The sequence below is a fragment of the Pelobates fuscus genome, chromosome 1 (genome assembly GCF_036172605.1).
Source record: "Pelobates fuscus isolate aPelFus1 chromosome 1, aPelFus1.pri, whole genome shotgun sequence".
In the NCBI taxonomy this organism is placed as follows: domain Eukaryota; kingdom Metazoa; phylum Chordata; class Amphibia; order Anura; family Pelobatidae; genus Pelobates; species Pelobates fuscus.
The window spans coordinates 160,375,494-160,403,350 of record NC_086317.1 but is presented as its reverse complement, the minus strand read 5'-3'; the positions used below and the strand labels follow the sequence as shown (position 1 = coordinate 160,403,350).

Sequence of the window (27,857 nt, the reverse complement as noted above, 5' to 3'; positions counted from 1 at the left end):
CCGCATATTCATTGTGGGGTCTTACGATTGATTTATGAAGGGGCAAAATTATATTTTGATCACGTAAATCTCTCTAAATAAAACACTGTATTCACTTTAACAGCAGACTGGCATTGCATACTGTTGCCTAGTTTGTGATCTACAACTGTTCCCAAATCCTTTTCATTTAATGTTATCACTAACTCAACCCCATGTTATGCTGTTAAAACTTAACACTTATCCTTTCTAAAAACCCAGACAAATATGTTACGTGCTAAGTGGCAGATTATTATAGTGAAACATTTACGTAAGAGACTAAAAAAGTTGAGTTGACTGTTCTATATTTTGCTAATGTTTTGCTAGATGTTAATTAAAACTAAATATGTAATGTGCATTTCTGTGTGTGTGAGTATGTATAGACATATGTAGAACATAAATATATGCATTGGTAAATCTCTCTATTTGGAGAAATACCACGTTTCATGTTTTTCAGTTGTTTAACTATAAAGACAGCATGTCTGAAACATTACTGTAATTCATCTTTACAGGCCTTGCGAGAGCCAAGTCAGTGCCCACTAAAACATATTCCAATGAAGTGGTGACACTATGGTACAGACCCCCAGATGTCCTTTTGGGCTCCACAGAGTACAGTACACCCATAGACATGTGGTGAGTGAAGGGTGATAAAGGGAGAAAAATAGTAATTGAACTGGTAAAAAATACTAATGGTATCAATAAGCAGTGATTTGTAAAATGTACAACTACTTGTGTCATTCAAGGAATTTACAATCTCATATTCGCTATGATATGAGACACACGATGGCTACCAATGAGCTCTTAATTATGTCTGTTTGATTGCAATTATACAATTTTTATCATTATCTGGTGAAAAAGGATTCTATCCCTTTTGTTAAAGTCAAGTTTTGGTGATCACAATCTTGTTGCAGTTTAGTTATCAACACTTAGCAAATTCAACAGTACAAATTACTTGAATACACATTTTCTAACAAATGACCATAACCCCAAATGATGTTATATTGTAAATAAAACACCTTCCCTGAACAGACAGCATTACCTTATTCCTTATTACCAATTACACTAATTAAAAGGCAAAAAAGCTCTGTAACTAAAATCTAAAATAGCAAGATCAATAATATAAATGCACATGCACACAATATCTGAAAAGTTAATTTAGAGGTACCTTAAAGGACCACTATAGTGCCAGGAAAACAAACTCGTTTTCCTGGCACTATAGTATTAATAGGTCCCATTCCACCCTCAGGGGTTAAATCACTTACCTTTCTCCAGTGCCGGGCTCCCACGGCGCTGGGGATTCTCCTCCTCCTTCGGACGTCATCTGCTGAATGCGCATGTGCGGATTGAGAATACTTTCCTATGGACGCTGGCGTCTTCTCACTGTGAAAATCACAGTGAGAAGCGCGGAAGCGCCTCTAGCAGCTGTCAATGAGACAGCCACTAGAGGCTGGATTAACCCATATGTAAACATAGCAGTTTCTCTGAAACTGCTATGTTTACAGCAGGCAGGGTTAACCCTAGATGGACCTGGCACCCAGACCACTTCATTGAGCTCACGTGGTCTGGGTGCACACTGTTCTGATTTAGCATGGAGCATAACACCTTAAATCAGAACTGTCACATCTTTGAAAATCACCTCTAACTTGTGTTAATATTTTTTTAATGTAATTTGATGTTTTCTTTTAAATTATATAGAGATTTAGCAAATTACATGACAATCCAATTCAGTGCAGACAAGGCACTCAATACAAATGATAAGAGCAGAAACATAGTATTAAAGGGACACTATAGTCACCTGAACAACTACAGCTTAATGTAGTTGTTCAGGTATGATCTATAGCTCCCTGCAGGCAATCTAATGTAAACACTGTATTTTCAGAGAAAATACAGTGTTTACATTAATTGATAGGAATACCTCCAGTGGCCGTCACTCAGACGGCCACCAGAGGGACTTCCTATCATGCAGGGCCCTAAAAAGGCCTTGTACACGTCAGACGTATTAAAATACGTCTGACGTGTGCAGGAGAGAGAAGGCTTCTCTCTCCAGCCTGTCAGCAGAGGAGGGGGGCAGGCAAAGACCGCAAGCTGAGCTGTCACTCAGCTCAGCTCGCGGCCGCGCGCATGCCTGGAGGGCACTCAGGACTTCAGAGGGCGGCATGAATGGCGCCCTCTGAAGTATGTGCGCATGTGCGGGAAGCCACGCATGCGCACAAGGGAGTAATGACGCTTCCAAATGGAAGCGTCTGATTGCTCCCTGCTCGCGCACGCCTATTTCGTCATTTTGACGAAATAGGGGGCGCGGCTTCACAAGGCTTCCGGCGCTGGAACCAGGTGAGTAAAATCCTCTGCCTGGAGAGTCCCTTTAATTTTTCCTCTACTCTTCCACTACTTATGTTTAATGGCAGTAAAGGGCAACCTTTATAAGAAAGATCGATGGGGTGCACAGCTCTAAATGTGTAACAATAAAGATGTTACTTGAATTAAATTGTTGGAGAGGTTTTTTCCCACCATAACTTTATTCATGATTAACAAAAATATAAAAAGCAAAATAGGTGCAGGGTGTGTAGTAGCATGCAAAATTAGTGTTTGCGTGTTTGTTGATTAAACAGTACCCATGCCCAGGCCCTTTCCACCACGCAAATATCACACATAGTTACATAGTTGTCTAGGTTTGAAAGAGACTAAAGTCCATCAAGTTCATCCATGAAGCCCAATTTTTATGTTGTTTATCCAAAACAAAGTAAAGATTAGAACTGTACAGGAATCAATCATAAATCTTTTGCGAAAATAAACTTTTACTGCCGTAAATTTAAGGGATTGGTATTTTACTCACCCTGGTGTGAATTAAAAGAAGCTTATTAAATTGTATCTATGCTTTTCGTAGCAATACTGTGAATATGGGTCTTTCTTACAGGGGAGTTGGCTGCATCTTGTATGAAATGGCTACGGGAAGGCCTATGTTTCCTGGTTCCACTGTAAAAGAAGAATTGCACTTAATTTTCCGGCTGCTAGGTAAGACTGCACTATTCTAATTTACCACTGGGTGGTGCTAGAGCATGCAGTTTAACCATGTATGGATTTAGAACATGTTTGATCTGTAATATTATATTGAGATTTCTCTTGTCATCAAGTATCATAATAAAACAAATATGGGGGCGGGGCCGAGCCGTCGAGCTGCATGCAGGCCATCTTGCATAGCTCCGGTTATGAGGCCCTGAAATATGCTAAAATGCCTCTCACCAAGCGCTTATCAGTACACTTTCTTACCGGAGTTTGGGGGGAGGACATTCCCAGCTCCCATTAGATACCCTTTGAAGCCACTTATGTGGCTCGGCAAGCTTTGGACCGAGGACCTCAGCGGGCCTACGAGGAAAACTACAAGCCTAATGCCTGATCCTGGAGAAGTGAGATACCACGGCAGACAACTTTTGGCTCCAACGGAGGGGAATCAATACATGAATGTCTGAACAAGCTCCAGCAGCGGCCCCGCTCCCCCCCCCCACCGGTGGGGGTTATCCTGGCCTATTAGCGGCTGCACTGTTACAGTTCCCAACCCTGATCGTGCACCAGACAAAGCAGTTAGCCCCCAGATTGCTCCTGATGCTGTTACCCAACATTTTGGATGACGGGGCGTGGGGGTCCCCATCACTGTCAGAGACATACTCCCCCAACGCTTAGAAGCCCTGGAGGGCTATCGGATCGCCGCCAGTACCCACGAGCTGCTCACCTGCTGCCTGTAAGGAGCCTCTACCTCTTGGTTTAGAGGGGGGCCTGGAGAGTCCCCATCACTGTGAGCCCTGCTGGGGGCGGGTTTCTGGACCTGCGGCAGACCGGTAGCTGCGGAGCTGGATGCTCCTCGCCCTGGAGGAGTGGCCGGTGAGGGGTGAGATGCGTGGAGGCCCTTGCTACGATCTACAGGAGCCTGCTGATGCAGTGGAGGTGCAGGAGGGGGTCGGTCTGTGGGCTCTAAGGGGGGGGCATGGACTGGCGGAGACTCCGAGTGCCCGCTGTGCCGCGGGAGTCCAGGGGGGAAGCACTGAGTAACGTGGGGAGCCGTGTGGTGGATCCGAGTCCCCAGGGGCCCACGCACTGAACTCTGAGTATGTTTCTCTGGCGGCTGGGTACTGACCCTCTGCCCTTTGCAGATCGTCCAAAGTTTATCTTTTTTCTTTTAATGACTCCACAGTTTGCCCGCAAGTCGAATCTCCTACATCCCAGACTGCAGTGTGGTGTTTGCTGCATAGACGTGCTTTACTAAGAAATCCATCCCAGCGTTATTGGGCAGTTACTCATGTGAGGGTCAGTCTGTTTAGATATAAGCAGCATGTCAAGTATAATTAACTCACAGTTAAACCACTGTCTAGCCAGCTACATTTTACAATACCCAAGACAGACCTGTCTTTATGTTTAAGCTTCATCTAGAAATGAATACCTGTCAAAATGGCGGAAATCAGACGCGTAGCTTACATACTCCCTTCACTGACACTACTTTAATTGTCAAACCATCAGCTTACATAACCTGATTACAAACGTTAACTGCACCTACTGCGCAAAATTATAGAAATACAGTTCACCCTAGTAAGCTAATCTCGCATATGGTTGCGCACTGCGTCTCACTGCCCAGATAGCTTGGACTCACAGGTCTCCCACAATGCATTACTTAAACATGAGTGGTATGCGCGAAATGCAGACTGGCTAGCATACTTATTTCTTGCAATTCGCTACCTTATAAAAAATGTGCAGTGTGTTACCATGCCATGCCTTATTACAATGTCGTTTATTGTTATACCAAGTTTACATGCTATTGGGGCATGGCACACGCTTCTGTAACTGTTTTCTCCTTCTGCACTCAAAAATAAAGAATTAAAAAAAAATATATATATATATATTATTAACATTATCAATGTAATAATGTATACTTTAAAAAAATGTTTTTCTTTATTTTGAGTGTGCAGAGAGGCTTACACAACTGGATAGAGATATTTGGTGCATAATAAAATGAGCGATTACAGACTGATAATTAGAGCACTGACCACTGAGCACTCCTAACAAGCTGCACGTTTTTAAGGGGTAAAGTAATAATCAAGAAACACAGGCTAGCCATTTGTGATAATGCTCTAAGAAGATAGGTAAAAATGCTTAAAACTGGCTAAACGTAAGGCTAGCTAGACAAAAGACAAAGGCTATGAGTATTAAATTAAATGCTAATTATGAACATGCTAGACCACCGGGACTGCACTCAGTATCTTTTTGGTGTAGCTATATGAGTTTATAAAAATAAAAGGAAAAACAGCGGGTCAACATAGACAGAGAATTATGACAGCTATGTAGAGAGCAGGCCTCAACTAGTTGCATGGTAGGTCAGGCGAAGTGCATGGCATCTGCTGTCACCATGTAGCTCTTAGGCAGCTTCTCGAGTCTCAGGATCAGCCGATCCCTGCGAGTGGCATGGTTGGTGTGTAGACAGGAATGTCCATGTGTGTAAATGTGGAGCCGTGCCAGAGCTGGGCTCTCCTCCATCCCACGGAGTGTGTGTGAGCTTGCACCGTCGTTCCACAGTCTTGTGCTCTATTGATGGATAAGTCCGTTCCACCTTGGGGTAGACACTGCAATTCCCACCAATCCAGTAGCTCCAGACACAGTAATTCATGTCACTGAGGGCTTTGGGCAACTTTTGATGTTGTGGATAACCCTCCATGGGTGCGAGATGAGCACCGGGTTAAATCCCTGCGAGGCCCTCAGCCTGAGAGTGTGGTATTGGGCAGTTGATCGTCCGGAGCCTGTATGCGGATGGGAAGGTCGGGATCTCTGCTTTGGAGGCTTGTGTCTGGAGGTCTTCCATGAAGCCAGGCCTGGCTTGAGGCACGTTTTGTCGGGCGGTAAGTGTTGTGGCTCGTTTTCATGCTGTCCCCTATCCTCAAGCTGCTTCTGACGGCTGTTTAGCCTCAGCCAGAAGTTTGAGAATATTTCCTCTAGCCGCGCCATTGTTGTCACCATCAGGCTTCCAGCAGGGGAGGTAAGCTGTGCGTCCGCCATATTAGGACGTGTTATAATATAGGCCCCGAGTTCCTCGGACGCCTGTGGGGACACGCTTCCACCAGTGGTTTAGCAAGTAGTTGGATATCCCTCACCGGCAAGGTGGGCTTAGGGTGCCGCCTCTCCCCTGTCCACCTTCGCAGGTGGGCTGCAGTAGTTGCATCAGGTTTAGACCACCCGTATTGTGACGGGAAGCTGTAAAAGTAGGCACGGTAGGTAGTTGGTCGTCCCCAGTATCACCAATGCTAATTTTCTCATGATGAAAGTCAGTATATTTAAAGGGACACTAAAGTCACCTGAACAACTTGAGCTTAATGAAACAGTTTTGGTGTATAGAACATGCCCCTGCAGCCTCACTGCTCAATCCTCTGCCATTTAGGAGTTAAATCCCTTTGTTTATGAACCCTAGTCACACCTCCCTGCATGTGACTTGCACAGCCTTCCATAAACACTTCCTGTAAAGAGAGCCCTATTTAGGCTTTCTTTATTGCAAGTTCTGTTTAATTACGATTTTCTTATCCCCTGCTATGTTAATAGCTTGCTAGACCATGCAAGAGCCTCCTGTGTGTGATTAAAGTTCAATTTAGAGATTGAGATACAATTATTTAAGGTAAATTACATCTGTTTGAAAGTGAAACCAGATTTTTTTTTCATGCAGGCTCTGCCAATCATAGCCAGGGGAGGTGTGGCTAGGGCTGCATAAACAGACAGAAAAAAAGTGATTTAACTCCTAAAAGACAGTGAATTGAGCGGTGAAATTGCAGGGGAATGATCTATACACTAAAACTGCTTTATTTAGCTAAAGTAATTTAGGTGACTATAGTGTTCCTTTAATGTTTTTCTGTATTTAGATACAGAGCCGGGGGCGGGGCCGGGCTGCCATTATGACTGGTCGCATGCAAGAGAGGCTCCTGATGGAGCCCTATAAGCTGAAATATGCGGCTCCTAAGCTAAACTGAGCCCGGAATAATGCCAAAAACATTACATGGCCGTCGGTGCTGCAGCAGACCCCGAGCTCGGGAGTTTTTGGAGCCCGGTAGGGTGAAAAAAAGACTTTGGTGTCTGCGGCCTAATCGAGGAAGGAGCGAGGTGGACGTCCGCCATCCTGCTTTCTTCCCCGGCTATCACACACCGGCTCTCTGATGTGGTCCTGGTCCCGTTCCCCCCCTCCCTTTGGACCAGTGGGGGTTATCCCGGTCCCCACTGGAGGGCCAACGACAGTAGGGAGGGGAACGCTACAATTTAATCCACACCCAGTCTCCCGCGCTCTGGAGCTAAAATGGGCGCCACCTAAGCCTACACGAGAATGCCCGCGATGAGCAGCTTACAGGCAGAACCCTACGGAGGCTGTGAAAGGATCCCTGCCTCCCCTCACGGGCTCCACGGTATAGAAAGGCCTACAGCTGAAAGAGGACTTTCGGCAGAACCAACCCGCATCCCAGCACAGACGCTCGGGCAACCACTCACCCAAGCCAAAAGTCTTGAGCAGAACAAACCTCACATCGCCGCTAGATCGGAGAATGCCAGATAAGAGCCTGTGCTGCGACCTGAGACAAGCAGAGCAGAGATGGCTGGGTTTACCATTGGGCTTAGATGCCTTTTCCTATCATGCTTAGCCAAGCCGGTAGAGGGAGGGGTCGGAGGGGTGACCCAGACCAGATAAACTGTATATGAGCCCTTAGCATTAACCCCTTCCTCCCTATATTCCATGACAAGTCCCCAGTGGCATACTAACTACTCTCTTACCTAATCTGTTTACTACTCCTCAATTTAGAACATGCTTAGGCTCCTACAAGTGTTTTTGTATATAATATGCAAGATTGAACCTACAATGCATGACTTACGAGCCTAGTGTAAATTATGTAGCAAGCCTGCTATTCGACGTTTACTCTCAGTTTAAATTTCCTTAACTATTTTCAAACGTACAATACTCCTGACATGTTGTGATTACCCTCTGAAACACTGCTTGTGCAAACTAACTGACATGTTACTGCTCAACTATAAGCTAATGTAATGCAAACGAACACTCTTCTTACGTTAATCCAACGTATTTCTGAATGTTGTTTTAAAAGAAAAAAAAAGTGTGCTGTTATCTGAACTGTCATACTAACGTTTATCATACTGTCATAACTACGCTTTGCAAAGCTGTTGTGGCAAGGCAAGCGTGTACTGTTAACCTGCGCACAACAAAATAAAGAATAAAAAAAAAAAAAAGATACAGAGCTCACATGAGGTGCGACCATGCGGTATGGCAGTGTGGCCTCACCCCCAATAATGTATACTTTTAATTACCCAATATGTGCATTATTATTTATTATTTAGCAGATGTTTGACAAAAAGATTGTATTACTTGTGTTTAGATTAGGTGTATGTGAATATAATACCATTTCTGTCTGCAGGAACCCCCACAGAAGAGACATGGCCTGAGATATCTGCTAATAAAGAATTTAAAGCATATTGTTTCCCACAGTACAGACCTCAACCTCTAAAAAACCACACACCAAGGTATGGTACATCAGCACATTAAAGGAACATCCCAAGAACCATAACCATCACAGTAGGTTGTAGTTGTTATGGTGCTATGTCTTGACACCACACTGTGACGGTTTGACTTAACTGAAATCATGGTCTATGATCCGCACCTTCTTCTACGGCCAACAGAGAGCTGGAATCTCTTTTGGTGGTGCAGATGGGGATCAGCTGACGCTCTCAGCCAATGAGTTGTCCCTGCACAGTAGGTGCTTCCAGCTCTCCAAATTACAAAAAGGAGGCATGGAGCAGGTCCCAGCAGTCCCCAAGTATGAAGTCAAATCGTTCTAAAACTGTTTGGCTCCTTCTCCTTACAATGGGATCGATGGTTTATAGTGTTTTTAATGTTCCTTTAAATATATTCTTTCATAAGATGTGAGCTAGAGAACCATATATTTTTGCCTCTATATATAACTATATGTAGTTCAATGTATATGCTCACTGTATTAGACTACAATAACAATTTGTACTATGTGAACCCCTTAAAGACAGAGGCAATTGTCTGAACCAAAGTTCTGAACCAAAACCAAACCTGGAATTTGTGCTATATGTCTGTTTATATGCCCTTTAGAAATCTCAGGGTCCCCTAAAATAAGAATTGTCTGAGCCCCTTCTAGATACATATTCCTTACAACTCACACATAGATACACACATAAACTTTAAAAAATACACAGTCTTCAATAACAAAAACAGAAACACACTGCTAGACACCCATACATGCATACAGGTGTATGGAGGCTGTTTGTGGTGTTGCATGTGTAGGAGTAGCTATTTGTGGTGTTGTATGTTTGTAGGATGCTGTTTGTGGGGTTGCATGTGTGTGGGTGGCTGCTTGTTTTGTTGATTGTTTATGGTGATGCTTGTGAGGCTGTGTGTCACAGTCACACAGTCATGAATGCACATGTACAGGTGGGTTCAGACATATACATAAAGGCACAGGAAAGCAGACAAATACAGACACATTCATATATTCACATGCATATAAAGGCAGATAGACATTCACGGGATGATCCGCCATCCCTGCAACCTAGCGTGAGGTTCCCATAATCTACTTTCACTTTACGCTGTGCACTTTTACTGCTCTAAAACACTCATATTTGTGTTCAGCAATATGTCTCTCATGAGTACCCCCCATGAAGAGGTTTTTTTTTGGTTTTGGAAAGTTACAGGACTTGCAAATTAAATTCTCTGGAATTTCGGTCTGGGTTGTCGAGCAGGTCCCAACCTGCTCGGAATTTATCTAATATGTAATGGGATGTAGAAGAAGAGGCAAAGTTGGTTGAGGTGTGCCGAAACCAACGTACGAGTAGGCCTGTAAAAGAGAGCCTACAAAGGTGAATTGTTAATATAGATAGGTGTAGGTGGGTGGGGACAAACAGCTTGCACGACAAAGGTAAGTGGGGGGTAGGGTTTATATAGGATATAGGATCATAACTCCAATTCAGGCCAAATAGCCTTCCAACTTGTGCTCGGAATTTATCTAATATGTAATGGGATGTAGAAGGAGAAGCAAAGTTGGTTGAGGTGTGCCGAAACCAACGTACGAGTAGGCCTGTAAAAGAGGGATTCAAAGAAAACACACTTTATGCAAGTTTATACAGCGTGGGTACTGAAAGCTTGTGAGGAGCTTTTACTCTGATTGAGGTATATATGTAACTGCGCTGAGGATTGCCCGTGGCCCCGACACTTAGTGATGTAGACTGGGGTGTAAGAGCTTGAAGCTGCTGATGCAGCGCTTTGTGACAGAGAGGCCGGCGAAGGAAGCCATGATGTAGCTCCACCTTAATGGATGGTTTAGACGTGAAGTAGTGGATTATGACTGATAGTGTGTGGTTGACCTTGGAGACGTAAAGCGGAGTGACAGCATAGGAGGTTTAAGTAAGATACTTGATTTGTAGGTTTGGAGAAAGAGGCAAAAAATAACCATATTTAACTGCAAAAGTATTGATTCAAGCAAACTCTAATTGTGACATGTACAATATACAAGGCCCTGGCGTGAGTGATAGAGTAGTCGTGAAACTGCGTGAAGCGAGCGCACCTGTACGTGATGTAATTGTGTGCTTAGTCTAAGATTAGCTCATGGAATGGTGGTATCCCGGATGATATGTAGTGGATCATAGGGAGTGCCTGAAACAAGACCTTAAAATGAGAGTGTGCGAGAGTGTCAGCGGCTGTGTAGTGGACACCAGGAATGTGAATGTAGACCAGAAAGAGCTGAGGGGTTTTCTGCCTGCCAAATCAACCTGCGAATCACCCACAGTGGCGGTGAGTATGACCGCCCTTGCTAATGAAATCGCAGGCTGCGGAGTCGTCAACTGCATTCAACTGCCTTGTCGGTCCAAAGATGACCCAGAGTGAGGGAGGCCACCACGAAAGGGTAGATCTCCAATGTTACAAATCGCTATTTGTAACTGGCCCTTTAAATGGAAAATTGCCCTGCTTCCTTGGATTGTGGAGAAGCCTATTTGCCAGCCTCCTTCCTCATGACTATGGCCCCTGGAAGATTGTGCCCCTGATAATGTATTAACTTTTATTGGGTGTGTATGGCCCTTTAAGAACCGTCTGGGGACATATTGTGACTTTGCTGAACAATACCCCTTTAAGACTGTGTCCCCAGACCTGTAAAATAACTTGCCCCTGGCTCTCTCCCACTTGGTTCAGTAAATAGGGCTTACTGAACCAAGTACCCCACAGGCGGACCACCCAGAAGTTAAAGTGTGCAGGCAATTTACCTCCCAGGCTGTGAGGTTACTGCAGGTTAATTGCCGAGCGCTGGGTGGCCGCCATTCGGCAGCCGAACACGTGGCGGCGGCCATTTTAGTCATTCGAATGCGGTCAGCGGTGTATGCTAAACATTCTGTGGAACTAAAATCGGCTACACATTTTGCCGAACACCGCTGACCCTTCCCTTCTCCCATACTGAACTTGCAGCTCCAGAGACTAAGTCCCGTTCGAAATGGGACTTAGTTGTTTTTCCGCATGAAATTGACCGGCCGCACAGCCCAAATCTATGGAATTGTTTTGGGCAGGAAATTGTGCTTGCGGTCGGTCATAAAGGGACTTCCAGCTAAATTTTGATCCACTGGAGGGATTTGGCAGATTTTTGGAAGTGTTTATGTTTGATGTATGCTGAGTCTGAATATGCAACTTTTATTGAAATTGAATGTATGGTTTTAAAGTTACAGTGTGTGTGTAAAAACTGTATTTTTATTGTATGTAATAATAATTGGTTTAACTGTTTATCTGAGGGGAGGGAACCTGTGGGCTGTACTATGCTGTTATTGGTTAATTTCATCCTCCCCCTGGGAGTGTCCTGTGTGTACCGTATCCTAATAAAAAGCAGGCTGGGTGCTCCACTCCTGAGACCTCTTCTGACCCTCAATACGTAGCCTTGTCTCGTTATTGGAGGGAACTGCTATATCACACTGGGGATTGCTATGCTCTGCATATTCCCCTGAGCTCTTAATCACTTAGCTCTTTTAAGAGCTTGTTCCGGATACGCTCTCCAGGAGGAGAGATCTTCCCCACACGGTCCTGAATGCTGAAGGTTCATTCCAGGGTGGAAGGAAGACGGCGCGGCTCCAGTTAAGCTACGGCGGTTGTGGAGCCTGCGGTGGTTGTGGTGTCGTCTGCAGTGCTTGGAGTCCTCTGAGAGCGCTAGGAGCATCCATCAACGGAGGGTACTCGGTCGGGGTACACGGAGCTCCGTTACATCCAACAAAGTAGAGGTCCCTCCAAAGGCCTGCAAGGCATCCGACTCAGTGGGCCAGGCGTCCCTAATGAGTGGTTGCCAAAAAAAGTCTGCAAACCCTGTGTGTGCTGCTGAGTCTGTGTGAATTGAAAGTGAGTGTTTTGAAAGTGAGGGAATGACCGAAGAGATCCCAATCCATGCGGGCAAAAAACTACTCCAATTGTGTAAAACTGCCCTGGCTGGATCGCCCGAATGGTTGGGCAGGGGTTGGTATCTCGTGGAGCAAATTTAAGTAGCCCAGGGACAAGAGACCAACCCTGCAGAATGATACGCACAACAAAGTTGAGGGGCCTAAACCAGGACTGAAGCCCCCTCCTATTGTGCACAACACTCCGCAGGAGCAGGACAAATCCATTCCTAATGCGGAACAGAACGTCTGGGAGGCTGGCTTGGAAAGTAGTGGAGTCCAATACTATGCCTCAGAAAGCAAGCCTGGAAGAGGGCACGACTGAAAAGGACTGGAGCAGATGAAGCGGATGTGTGATACCCTGTATGTAGTGAAAATAGCATACCCCAGCATTAAAGTCATAGCTCGCCCGCACTTTGCCCGGAAATTAATGGTCAGCCCCGCTTGTCCTTCTGCCCGCCTCCCAGTCTAGTGCGTGGGATGAAGGGGTGGTAAGAGGGACTAAACAGTTAAATTTGTGACAGACCCAAGAAGCCTGGATATGTTAAAAGCATAGTGATAGGTACCGGGTTCTCGGGTGTGTGCCGAGAAAGGGAAAAGACATGCGTGGGCCTAACGAGGTTGTGCGTAATATTAGGAATTTAGTATGAAAGGTTGTATACTTTATCCCTCGTATATTAGAAATTAGACGCATGTAATTGCCCAAATGTGGGGCCGAAATTGACGTAAGTAACTGCCCAAATGAGGGGACGGAATTGCCATAGTGCCCGTAGTGGGCCATGTGAAAGCATATGGAGTGAGGGCCATATGTAGAGGTATTGTAGTGGAAGGCAGAGTGCTTAATGTTAGTCCTGAGCTGCTGGGTGGCAAAATAGGGTTGTATGAGGGGTATGGATGTATAGAACGAACAAAGAAGGGAACGAACAAAGAAAGGGTGAGAGATTCCATCGGAGACCCAGGCCTGACAGGTGTGCTGGGTATTTCGTCCAACAGTAGACCGATTATTGGGATGGATTCTTGTGACATTCTGAAAAGAAATAATGATTTGGATAAGTAAGGTGTCGTAGAGGTGGGGATGAGACCTCCGGAGAACTGGCCTGCTAGCTAGTGCCGAGGCAAAGAATTAACCTAGGACCAAGTGACAGGTGAGGCCCTGCTAATGCCAAGTGGCGGTGAGAGGCTCTACCTATGATTTGAGCCGAGGGGATTTTGTGGCCACCAAACGAGGTGGCAGGATGTTGGCCTCTCGGTGACAGTAAGATTCAAAACGTGTGGCCGTGACTTGGGAAGCCCTAACTGTAGCCCAAAGAAGAGCGAGCGAGGTGGCTAGCTATGATTTGGTCATGGGGCTGAACCTCCGTGTATGAGGTGGGGGTGTAGACCTCGCGGACCGCAGTATTATTTGGGAAAGCTAGGGCCAGCGCCTAACCCTGAAAGCCAGTTCTCAAACCTGACGGGGCTTGTCTCTAGAAAGGAAGTATGTAACGTATGTAGATACTGACCTCGAGTGTTTGTCCTGTATATTTAGACAATGCTCAGGGCGACTTCAATATATATGTATAAATATATATATACTGCGAAGAACAGGTCCAGTCCAGGACCCTAGGGGCAAAAGGATGCTAGTAGGCCTGAGGCGTGCCACTGGTATACCAAGTGTAAAAATGTAGAACGTATGGAAAGGAGTGTAACAGCGAAACTGTAGCGTAAGAACCAGTGTAAGCTAAGGGACCTGAACGTTGGTCCAAATATTTTGAGACAAGCCCCTGGATTCCCACAAATGTGCATTATTTGTGAAAGATACGAAGGCAAAGTGAGGCCTTAGAAGGAACGTAATCGTAGTGAGTAAGATTAATAATACCTGATACTGAAACGTCAGGGACCAGGTAGCCTGTTGGTTTGTTGATGGCGTAGTGAATCTGCGACATGGTGCAGGTCTAAGTAATGATATGTAGAAATGATAAACAAATTTAACACATTAATATAATAGTATCATGGAGGGTGAGGCATCTTTAGACCTGGTGTGTTTGAAGTTAGAACCCACTGTGGGAGGTGGGAGGGGATAGTTTAAAAATTCCATGGAGGCTGAATGAGGCCTCAGGAGAAACATAAAAATTTTAACCTTTTCTACCTGATACCGAGAGACCGGATTCTGGAACCACCTCCTGGAGTTTTCTTGAAAAAGAGTAGTAGAACCTAAAACACGTTCATTATTTAAAAATAAGGAACCAGAATATAGTGTTTTTAATATAAATAGAGATTTTAGAAATAAGAACTAATGAACAAATTGAGTGTGGAGCTGGATAAATTTAAGCGGTTTGATGGGCTTGACCTATTGACATCAAAAAAGCGTAAGGGAGCCAACTGTGTCTTTAAGAGAATGCCCCTGGGGATTTAGGCATAATTAAATGTGACTATGGGTGATGAATAGTGACACTCTGATTTAAGGAAAACGTAGGGAGAACTGTGTACATATGTTTTATAAAAGGAACAAATTTGAGGAACATACTTAAAATTATACAAATAACTGCATAAAACCTCATGCGTACGGTTAATGAAAGTGCAAGAGGGATATAACAGGACCGCATGTGATAGATTAGGAAAAACTAAAAGCTAGTAAAACAGCCGTTCGTACGTGTTTCGCTAATAAACGTATGTAAGAAACAGGCGAACGTAGGTGAGTATAAGCGGTCGGTATTTAATACTAACGAAAGAAAAATGAACGAGTGTGTACTCTGCGGTCGGGTAATAGCCGCACGAACGCAGAAGTACACGAACAGCAGAATTATACGAACGGGTAAGTAATATTGGGAGCCTATCCCCGCGTTTTTAGGCCCGAACGTGGAAAATAGCTGAACGCTATTTCCCACGTTGATGCTTACGTGTGCGTGCCGGTCCCGTGACCGGAAGCAAGAAAGTAACGAGTAAGGAATACAGCAGGGCAGCCGGTGGACGAGCCCAGAGGTCGGCGGCAGGAGCTGCTGAAGACAGAGTGTTTGTTCGAGGCAGGACTGGCGGGAACAACGACCGGAAGTGCAGGTAACTATGGAGACAAACAGCTTGCACGACAAAGGTAAGTGGGGGGGGTAGGGTTTCTATAGGATATAGGATCATAACTCCTCCCACAAATTCAGGCCAAATGGCCTTCCAACATATATAACTACACTTGAATGAAATTATATATATTTATATAAAATTTTATATATACCGTATATACTCGAGTATAAGTCGACCCGAATATAAGCCGAGGCACCTAATTTTACCACAAAAAACTGGGAAAACATATTGACTCAAGTATAAGCCTAGGGTGGGAAATGCAGCAGCTACTGGTAAATTTCAAAAATAAAAATAGATACCAATAAAATTACATTAATTGAGGCATCAGTGCCATACTGGGCAAGAACCACCCTGTTTGTTCTCCTCACCTCCCCCCTGTTTGTTCTCCTCACCTTCCCTTCCCTGTAGCGTGGCCGAGCTCTTCTCCGGTTCCCCCTATTTCACCTTATAGGAAGCGCCGGCCCTGCTCACTCGAGTATAAGCCGAACGGGGCCTTTTCAGCATAAAATATCTATATAATTTATGTATAATTATTATGTTTTATTAATTATGTGCCTGGCAACTGAGGCAGAGCAACTGTAGCCAATCATGCAATCCAAGTCATGTGATTGCGGTGTCATAGTGATCACATGACTTAGATCGGCTCTATTGGCTGCAGAGTGTTGTAAGTAGGGAGGGACCGATCATTAGGGTAAACTATGCCGGCCTAACGGTGTCTAAGCCCTCCTTTTGTAGGACGGCATAGCATGCCCTAATTTTGGGAAAAGGCGAATATGTCAAAATCTGTGCCCCAAAATAGTTAAATATGGTATTGATTTACACAGTAGTGGCCTGTATTTAAGATGTAAATAGTTTTTTTGTGTGTTTTTTTTTAGACTGGACTCAGAAGGTATTGATCTACTGAGCAGCTTACTGCTGGTAAGTGAGTTGAGAAAATGTGTTAAGATTCTTCAACTGAATGCTTTTCATTTTATTCACATAAAATGTGGTCAGCTGTGCTAGGGACACAGACTGCAGCTCTGATATATACAGTCCTTACATTTTGAATATTCATGTTTTAAACATTATCACATGCTTGAAGCAAGATTGTATGCACATTTATCTTGTTCACTTGCTAATAAAATAATAGCTCAGCTGGTAAATACCTCCACCATTATATCCCCTTAGCTTTAAGACAGTAATGCTGGTAAATAATACTGATCAAGGAACAGCGCACACGTAAAAAACATTTTTTTATGTGTGCGCTGTTCTTTAATCTGTAATATGTATGGATTTTGGTCTTTTTAGCACCATTCTGCAATTCCTTTTTGTCTTTACTAAGTAATGCTGGTAAAATCAAGTCACAGGAATCTCAAAACATCACATGCTTGACAATATATGGGATATATCATATATAAAACATGTTGCAAAACATTGCTTCATCAGCTACTGATTGCTCTTTCTTAAAGGGACACTCCATTGTTAAAAATGCATTTCTTTTAAACATTAGAGTTATTCTTTATGTGTTAAATTAATGCCCCCCAAGTGTGGCAATTGCTGCACAGCACCAATCCACTGCATCTCATAGAGACGTCTTCACTTCTGCTGAATACAGTAGGTCAATCCCTCCCATCTGTCCTCTTAACATTTGAGCGGTATTATGTTTTTAAAAGTACCAACTGTTCGAGAAACCTTAAAATATGTACAAGGGGACATTCAGTTAACACCTTACAAGGGGACATTCAGTTAACACCTAAAACAGTTTATGAAATGTCCCTTTAATCTAATATTTTCCAAAAATAATAGTGTCACTTTATATGAGAAATAATTGAATCATGGTATTGCTTCTCTTTTTACAGTATGAGCACAAGAAGCGGATCTCAGCTGAAGAAGGTTTCAGACACCCTTATTTCAAGAGCCTTGGCGAGAGAGTACTTACCCTACCTGACAGTAAGTCCTTCATGGTATCTGAATAAGTGACATACTAATATTAATTAACAACATATTAATGTATATTAATACACCACTATATCTATTGAAAAGGATTTATCAAGCCAAATCAGGCTCTATTCTGGGGTCTAAATGTTGAGAAACGTTCTGCTGGTTTTGCCCCACCTGTTTTATCCTTGATATATCTCCCATACTATGACGATAAGATACACTTGTTTGTTTACTGGATCTTAATATGATTGCTAAATCTGTGCGTATATGTAAACTTTGTATTCATTGTGTTTCATTTGTTCCACTCCTCCTCTTTTAAAGCCTATAGTCTAAACTCCAATTCATTTAATTTAAAACCAGAGATTGAACAGTGAATATTTAGAGTGGGATTTCCAAAACATGATCATTTTAAGGTAATTGGACAAAGACTAAGTGGGTTAAAAGAGCTGGTTGAAGCACAGATGTGTATCTTTTCATAGTTACATTAGTTATAGACTATTGCACATCAATTAAATGGTTATTAAGGCATGTGGGTTTGCAGCAAACTAGAATTGACAAGGGAAGTTTATAAAAAAAATAGCAGTTAGGTTAATTAATCGAAAACCTTTCCACTTCAGACACTTTGGTCTTAAGTTTGCATTTCTGGTTCTATGAATAAACCCTCCGGGTATTATCTGTTAAAATATGTGTATTCTTACTGTTGTAGCACCGCCATTTTTCACACTGTTGATGGCTTACTTGTTTACCTGACAGCTGACTGTCACAATACATATAACTGATTTGCAACTGTTCTATCTCATGTGTCTAAAATTGTAGATTATGCTAGCTTTAGTGTACCTATAATCTTAATTTTATTAATGACAGGAGGCGAGTATTTGCTTAAGTCTCTCTTTACTAGAACTCCACAGCAGCACAGAAAACAACCAATCAGAAAAAAGTTAGGTACTATAAAACTCCCCTCCCCATGCATCATTTCCTCTTTCAAGCTGCGACAAAACAGAATAAAAGGCAGAGAACATCATGGGGAAGAAACGAAGTCCTAGGTACGATGAATATAACGATGTCCACCATCCAAGTGTAACCGTCAATCTAGATAGTGTTGATGGACTGTAAACTGAAACGAGAGAAAAACAGAATCGAACAGGTTGATTATCCAATGAAATGTACTCTGAATAAACATGTAGGTACCCAAAGTAGCAACCAAATTAACCTAATATGTAAATATCCCAACCCTACTTATGGAAAAAAACAGACATAAGGAACAAGCGACAGGTAGCAGAGACAACAAACAGAGTTGTATACTTACCTGATAATCTAAACCGTAACATTAAACAAGGGAGGGACAAGAATGGGTGGGAAATACTCGCCTCCTGTCATTAATAAAATTAAGATTATAGGTACACTAAAGCTAGCATAATCTACAATTTTATAACATGACAGGAGGCTTCGTATTTGCTGTTTCAACGCTCAGTTCACCAATCCAACGCTGTTTGTGTCGCTGGTAATTATTCCAGGAAATATCAGAGTAATCCTAATCGGACATTCCAAATACGATAAATGACAGCCGACGGGTCAAAGAAGATGTCAACCGACGAAGTATCTCAAATACGGAAAAAGGCACCCTCCGCCGGTAAATCCATTGTACGTGGTGTAGCAACCTGTTTCCTAGAAGTCGGTCCATGAGCTGGTAATCTGACCTATTAGCTACCTTCCTGTAGTAGTATAACTTCGAAATCCGATCTAGGACTTAGGGTCGCGAGAAGAAAACTGACACCAAGTCACAACTCATGATCCGTAAGGCGGTTCCTCCGATCGTGCCAGGGCCATTCGGCGATGCGGCCTTGCAGGGAGATCTCCAATCTCCAGGAACGCACCGAAGACCACCACCAAAATCGCAATAGTAACCGAGGAGGAACTTTCGTACCTTCCTGTCCTACCCGGTGGGGTGTCTCAACCAAGCATAAATTCATAATGCAGGCGAGAGTGTGGCCAAACCAGCCGTATACTAAGTGATTCCAACATCCCAAACGGGCTTGGTAAACTTCGGACGTCGTAGAGAAAAGGCTCCAAAGGACGTCCATTCAGGGTTCCGAACTGAACTTGAGTGGAGGAACGGTGGTCGACTATTCTGGGGATAGGGAATCCCGGAAATCTTCAAAGGAATGGGAAGTGCAAACAGGAACGCAGATTCCCATCCAGAAATGCCCCCGTCCAAGAGTGAAAGATGTCTGTGTAGGAGTCGGGGTATACCAGGTACCACCATAAGGTCTCGTAGGTCTCCTCGACGATAGTTGAAAAGTAGGGAAGCGCGAATCCAACAAAACGGCTCCTGTGAGGAATAACTAGAGTATAGACGGGGGTCCTCCATCTCCGAACCCTGATCACCAGGATTCTTATTCGAGAAGCCGGGGCAGTCCTGCCAACTTATCCCAAGATCTGATGACCGTGAAGGTCAAGACAAACCGGGTTATCCGGTCTTACCATGTGAACATACGTACAATTTTTACCCTCAGAGCGGGTAATGGGCCCTCCTAATCCTGTTATCCGAGTTGGGCAGAGCCCGTTTGCTCCATGAAGGTCCCCGTATCTCCTGCCACTCAATTATGGGAGAAACTGCCTGAGCAGTTGTTCACAATGGACTGGATATCCAAAAACAGAAAGCAATCCTCTGTTTTTTTATGGTGCAGAATATTCCCAAAACCTGCACTCACATAATACCTGAGTTCCATCCGATAGCCGTACCATCTCCAGGAATGTGTATAAATAAGAGGGAGTCACCCCTCGTTATACCTCTGTGAGAATATCCCTCCATTACAGTAGATAGACTAGAGGAATCCAGTCTAAATATGGATATCTCGCATGACCAGGCAGTCCTCTATATCGAAATCAGGAGCACGGACGTCAGATCTACTGGAATGCAGGAGGGACGCCCCTCCATGTAGTCATCGACCTCTGGCACAGGTACAAGTCTGTGTGCTGAACAAATGGATGGCACCGTAGAGCGTCGAGTGTATGAGAGAGCCGCGCTCTCTACTAATGTGATCAAATAACGTGCCAACGTCCGGCTGATAGCCTGAGCGGGCCGCACCCGTAAATAACCAAACAGTAGAGTCTGCATCCGTGACCGTTCCTCTCTATGAAAATGTTTTCTCCAAACATGACCCCTGTATCCAGCTCAGTCTCTGGCTGAGGTTGAGGGAGGGCTGCGCCCTCCAATAACAAATCAGTGTCCGGTTCCGTATCTGAGAGGGTTCGCTCTCTGCTCCAGAAGATAAAATATTCTCGGATCGAAGAGATGGAGGGCCGCACCCTCCTGTGATCCAAGCTAGAGTCCCTAGAGACTCAGGGTGACCAACTATAGGGTACACCAAATACGAGTATCAGCATAAGGCTGAGGGAAATCTAAGGGAAAAACACTGGAAAAACTATCAACTGACCGTCCAGATCCCGTGCGCGCGCGCGGGGTCCAGGCGGACCGTTGGTAGTCTGGGGAAAGCTGGAGACGTTCTCCGCAATCCACGAGTACCCAGGAGGTCGGAGGAGGTCGAGTCCGGCCTCTCGACGACCCGAGCGAAAGGAAAAAGAAGTCACGAAAACAAAAAAAGACAACAAAAACGTAGATACGAGAAAAAACGCAAATTCTATCTCAGCTAGAAGGCAAAAAGGCAGGCCAGAAGGCAAGACAAGTAAGCCCCACTGAACAGGGCCAGGAGCTAACCTCGCGCAGGGATAACTACCGATAGCTATCCGGATACCGGGAGGCAGATACGAAGTTAGTTGATAAAGACAAGGAAAAAACACTGCGTTCTCCTGTAGGTGTCTGAGTACCGGTCCTTGCCTGTGCAAAGTTCTCCTTGGAGATGTGCCGTCGCCGGATTGGCGCAATCCGCGGATGTGTGTCCGGGGTCTTCATAGGAAAAAACTTGCCCTTCAGGTCTGAGGTTTAGGGCCTTCACCCTACCTGTCATATCCAGATGGCCGTACATTGGTGTCCTCTTGGATAGTATGGCAATGGTGCCTGTCCGGACACCTGCCTATTTCCATGTCACTGGTGGGCACTGGTTTCTCCTCAGTGGTATTCCCCCAGGCCTGCGGCCAAAAGGGATAGAGCAGGCCCAGCGGGCCAACTAATGGACACAGAGTAGTTGGCCAAGGAAATAGGCACCGACATAGTAGGCCATAGAAATAGGCACCGACATAGGAGGCCAATAATTGGGGCACCGGCATAGCAGGCCGTACTTATGGGCACAGAGGCCGTACTTATGGGCACAGACCTAGCAGGTCGTTCTTATGGGCACAGACATAGCAGGCCGTTCTTATGGGCACAGACATAGCAGGCCATTCTTATGGGCACAGACATAGTAGGCCGTTCTTATGGGCACAGATATAGTAGGCCGTTCTTATGGGCACAGACATAGTAGGCCGTTCTTATGGGTATAGACATAGCAGGCCATTCTCATGGGCACAGACATAGCAGGCCGTTCTTGTGGGCACAGACATAGCAGGCCATTCTTGTGGGGCACAGACATAGCAGGCCATTCTTATGGGCACAGACATAGCAGGCCAATCTTATGGGCACAGACAAAGCAGGCCAATCTTATGGGCACAGACAAAGCAGGCCAATCTTATGGGCACAGACATAGCAGGCCAATCAATGGGGCACAGACATAGCAGGCCAATCAATGGGCTGAGTGATACCAATATTATTAATAACATGCATTTATATACAGCGTCTTCCAATTCCGTAGCGTTTTACGGTGGGTATCGAATGAGTAACGAGGACCTCTGAGTTCGGGTAGAGGTCCCCAAAATTGTAGATCCTCAGGGCATTTTGTGACATAGGGCCCTTAGGCAATCAACCCTTTAGGCAGCGTAATGCTGTCTGAGTAACTTGAACCGGGACTGGCAGTCCCTAAATGCCCAGCAGGCAAACAGCGGTATCCCAGCTGTATTGGTATAAGCGGAAGTTGTCACAGTGATTACCATGTCCCTGAAAGTAAGATACATAGAGCGATACTCACCTTAAACTGTGAATTGGTATGCACAAGCTCACACAGAACTGTTTGATGACTCAATCGTAAATATAGATACCATCATCATCATCTCTGAAAATATTGAATAGAATCAGTGTAGACTGGTATTCCAGATCCAGGTCTGTTAACACTATATGTATGCCATGGGCAGTGAGTTCATACCAGAGTAGTCTCCTCAGAGACCCCATAGCTGGACCCGAAAGGCTATATACTGCGAGGCACACTAATCCAAGCTCACAATACCTGTAACTCACAGGAAACCGCGATATACACTGTCAGCAAAACTACAGTATCCTGAGATATACACAGCAGTCAAACTCACCGCAATATGTGATATACACTGTCCGTAAAAACACGCAGCAATCTGCGATATACACTGTCAGTAAAAAACACCCAGCAATCTGAGATATACACTGTCAGAAAACACCTAGTAATCTGACATACACTGACAGAAAAACATATAATAATCTCACATACCCAGTCAGAAAAACACACAGTAGTCACATATATACTGTCAGAAAACACTTAATAATCTCATATACCCAGTCATAAAAACACACAGAAATCTCGTATACACAGTCAGAAAAACACCTAGCAACCTCATATACACGGTGAGAAAAACACATAATAATCTGATAAACATAATCAGAAAAAACACACAGCTATCATATATACACTGTCAGAAAAACACATAGTAATCTGATATATATAGTCAGAAAAACACACAGCTATCTCATATACACTGTCAGACAAACACATAGTAATCTGATATACACTGTCAGACAAACACATAGTAATCTCACATACACTGATAGAAAAACGCATAGTAATCTCATATACACTGTGAGAAAAACGCATAGCAATCTCATATACACTGTGAGACAAATACACAGCCAGAAAATAAGAGCTGTCATAGAAAATCAGAAGTCTGACCTATAAAAAGCCCTAAAGCTCACAGCAAGCTGTGAGATCAACACTAAATAACTATAGTGATATATGTGGAATGTGGAAAAACTGCTGAGACCCGCCGGGGAATCTCAGCAGGGCAACAAACGCAGAGATCCGACCGTGGAAGGAGGAGGGGCCGTGAGCAGGCACCCCTTTCTCCAGCCGGTCGGATCCACGAGGCTGAGGGAAAACCCGGCCGCGGCGAGGCGGCCACGTGCGTGAGCAGACCCGGTCGCGGGTTGCTCGCGTCTGACCGCGAGGAACCCCGGGCGCCGGCAGTCTCACACCAGAGCTCGGGGAGTCAGAGGAGGCAGACAAACGGCTAGTCTCCTGACACCCCGAGCAGAGCGCCCGCATCCCCACAGGGGAGGGAAACTAGTAGAATGGCGCCAGGGAGTGGAGAGGAGGGGAAAACAAACAACAGGGATCCCCAGGGGCTCCCCCGATACCACAAACATCCCCAATGACACAGGGGAAACGAGCAAAAAAAAAAACATGCAGAAGTCATGAAGCAGAAATAAAAGCAAAAACGGAAAATAATATAAAAAACAATATGTATATCAATAAAATATGGATTCAAAATAATTAAATGACCAAAAAATGTACATAACATAGGTATAACTAAATGCTATAACATAAAAATATATATATGAAAATACAATATATATATAAGCAAAACAACATGACTAAAATAACAAATATACACCCTAAATAAATCATAATAAACCCAAAGCCACCAACTAATATTAGCAGGAGGCAGAGGTACTCTGACCTGTACTGGTGCGGAGCAGCAAAGAAAGAGGAAATGATGCATGGGGAGGGGAGTTTTATAGTACCTAACTTTTTTCTGATTGGTTGTTTTCTGTGCTGCTGTGGAGTTCTAGTAAAGAGAGACTTAAGCAAATACGAAGCCTCCTGTCATGTTATAAAATTCCTCCTTTTAATACCATTGTAAGACCTAGAACATTCTCTAATTGTTTTACAGCTACCTCAATCTTCACTCTTAAAGAAATTCAACTTCAGAAGGACCCAGGTCATCGTGGATCGATTTTCCACCACACAGGTACCATATATGATTACAATGATACACAGAGGGGCTTGATCTTGTGGGTGATGGATAGAAGATATCATAAATGATCAGGATACAATATACAATATATAGACAAAATTATTAGGACACATAAAGTCACAGAGTGGGGTCACCGAGTGCTGAGGTGCATGGTGCAGTGCTACGGAATTGCTGGCACTATATAAATAATAAAATAATAATAATGGTGCCAACGCTCTGCTGAGTCCATAGCTGAAGAGTCCCTAACTTCGACAGGCATTCATATTAGAAGAAAAACTGTGTTCACCAAGTGCAATGTCAAGCATTGTGTAATGTGGTGTAAAGCACACTGGAAACATGTTCTGTGGAATGATGAATCACGCTTCTCTGTTTGGCAGTCTAATGGGCGAGTCTAGGTTTAACGGATGCCAGGAGAATGTTACCTGCCTGGCTGTATTGTACCAACTGTAAAGTTTGGTGGAGCGATGATGGTATGGGGCTATTTTTTAGGGGTTGAGCTAGGCCCTTTATTTCCTGTGAAGGAAAACCTTAGTGTTACTGCATACCAAGACATTTTGGACAATGCTATGCTTCCAACTTTGTGGGAACAGTTTGAGGAAGGCCCCTTTCTATTCCAGTATGACTGTGCCCCAGTGCACAAAGCGTCCCATAAAAATACAATTGGATGAGTTTAGTGTGGAAGAACTTGACCGGCCCGCACAGAGCCCTGACCTCAACCCCATCGATCACCTTTGGGATGAACTGGAACTGAGATTGTGAGCCAGGCTTTCTCGTCCAACATCAGTGCCTGACTTCACAAATGCTCTACTGGTTAAATGGGCAAAAATTCAAACAGAAACACTCCAAAATCTTGTGGAAAGCCTTCCCAGAAAGGGTGAAAGTGCAAAGGGAGCATCAACTACATGTTAATGTCTATGTATCTAGAATACAATGTCATAAACATCCCTGTTGGTGTAATGGACAGGTGTCCATATAGTGTATTTTATTCCTATAGAGAAGAGTGCAGCCATATAAGAGTCCAGAGATACTGATAAGCCTACAACATACAGTATAACCTGAAAGATCTAGAAGCTGTAAGAACTGATCACTACTCCTACACCTTACTAGGTCTGCCTGTGTTGTATTTTGAAGTTCTACACATACTGGGAGTACTACATATAGATAGGTTTACTATGCACAAACAATCAGTGATATATACAGTTTATTAACATGTAAATTGTTTACATAATGAAATTATCTCTTCTCTCCACAGCCCGTGGGAAGACCAGAAGACAGAGTATATTTTAAAGCAAAACAGAATTGTGATTTAAGATAACTTTTACTTCTCTGCTACTGAGACGCCTGCACTTTGAGTATTAACTTTAATTGAATTAAGCTGCAGAGGACCTAGTGCCAAATGTACTGTTTTTTTGTAGGGACCAATGTAAGGTGCAGGGACCAGAGGAAAGTAAAACCCAATATCTCTCTATTTCACACCCCACAAATGCCTTATTAACATTTCCATACAAGTAGGGTAGACTAAGCTAAATGTCACCATTGTCCTTAGTGCACTTGTCTTTTCCTTTTAATCAGAGGTAGAATCCATAGCAATGAATTGTACAAAGCTATATCCTGTATCACACTTCCTGTCAAAGTGGCTGACAGGACCCAACTTTCATTTCGATTTTTAACATCCAATTTTGGACCCAAACCTGTAAAACAAACTGTTTTACCTCAAAGAAAAAGGGTGTTATGTAGATCACATATTTATAGATCTCTCTTGTTTTTGGGGTACGTTTACATAATTCAGAGGTACAATTTCTATATCACTCACAGCCATCTTAGTTTTCCTTTACAACATGTTTCCATACCTTTACTAGCTGATAAAATCGTTATTATATAATTTTGGGGATATATAGCTCCTTAGGATGAACGCTATCAAGCTGTCAGGAGCTGTAATAAGAGTAGCATATGAGTTACAGTGGCTGTGGTGCTGTGGTGCTGCCTCATTGTAAGGAGTCAAATTGTGTTAGAAGCCGCCCCTCGCACCCTTTACAGCTCAGTGAAAACCAGAAGCTCCTATTCAGCTCTCCTCAAACTTGACAAAAAATATGCAGAGTATGTTCATCCAATTGGAAATAACCTTTATACTGAACTTAAATAATATTGACTACAAACTGGTTTTCCTTTTAAAGAATTATGTGCAAATACATAATTCTGTTCCAACTACCTGTGCATACGGAGATCATCACCATTGTCGCACTCTTTGTTAGTGTAGGCTGAGGTTCTGTACTGTTAGTCTAAAACTTGTGTATAAAAAAACAAATACAATTCATAAGAGGACCATCCTATCACATACATAGATGCAAGGGTATAAGAATATGTATGGGCTACATAAGTGACTCATTAATGTAGTTTGATGTGCCCCCAAACTCTTGTGAACTGTATATTATTTATTATGATGTTATTAATTCAAAGCTTAATTATGGTCCTTGTTATCCAGGAGGCTTTAGTAAGTCCAGTTGTATGGAAATGTACATTAAAGTGTATTATAATTTACACATATAAACAAGCAATCATAGGACTCCTTTACAAAATAGGTTTATCCATTGTACATGATGTCCTGTGGCCTCTTCTGCAAACACACTTCCTTAACTATATTGTACCCTCCTCTCCCCTAAGGGTCCTGCACTTTATAGTAGCACTTCCTGAGTATATCTTAGAAGTCTCCTACTGCTGCTCTCCTGTCTTAGAAGAAAGTGTGAGTGTGCCATGTGATGAATTGCTAGTTTTGCATTAATCTGATGTGATCTAAAAAAAAAAAAAAACAACAAAAAACTGTAAAAGTGAAAGAGTGAAATATAAACTTATAATGTGAGCCTCCTGATCTCTAAGTATAGAAGTGTGGGGACTACAGGAAGACCTCCAGAACTCCACTCCCCCAACCCCTATTCTGTGCCTGAGAATTAGCAGCGCTGCCTGATTGTGATTATTAATGGTTTGTATCATAACTAAGCAGCAAAGTATAATTGTGAAATGTGTTTGTATGCGTGTATGAATATATATATATATATATATATATATGTATGTATATATATATATATATATATATATATATATATATATATATATATATATATCTATATATTATACACAGTTGTATGCTAAACGCTATTAAAAAAAAACTGTTTGACTTTCCGAATGAATACTATAGAAAGATGTAATATATTTATATATACATATTTAAAGTTTTATTCTTAAAGATTTATTAATTTAAAAAAAAGAAACTACAGGATTCCAAAGTGAAAACTATGACTTGGGTTTATTGAGCAGTATACAGAAATACATGTACTTGTGTTGCAAACCCTATGTGAGAATGAACAGGTGATTTATTT

At 43.4% G+C, this 27,857-nt stretch overlaps 1 protein-coding gene across 1 annotated transcript in view; it reads left to right on the top strand.

The window, feature by feature from the left end:
- CDK18 (cyclin dependent kinase 18) overlaps positions 1–27,509 on the top strand; it is a 179,545-nt gene extending 152,036 nt beyond the window's left edge. Inside the window, exons 10-16 of the mRNA XM_063451355.1 lie at positions 528–648; positions 2,930–3,027; positions 8,451–8,556; positions 16,389–16,431; positions 17,352–17,442; positions 24,400–24,477; positions 25,736–27,509. Coding sequence (XP_063307425.1) covers positions 528–648; positions 2,930–3,027; positions 8,451–8,556; positions 16,389–16,431; positions 17,352–17,442; positions 24,400–24,477; positions 25,736–25,770 — 572 coding nt within the window. The 3' untranslated portion in view covers positions 25,771–27,509. The remainder of the gene's footprint in view (positions 1–527; positions 649–2,929; positions 3,028–8,450; positions 8,557–16,388; positions 16,432–17,351; positions 17,443–24,399; positions 24,478–25,735) is intronic.
- The last annotated feature ends 348 nt before the right edge of the window (positions 27,510–27,857 follow it).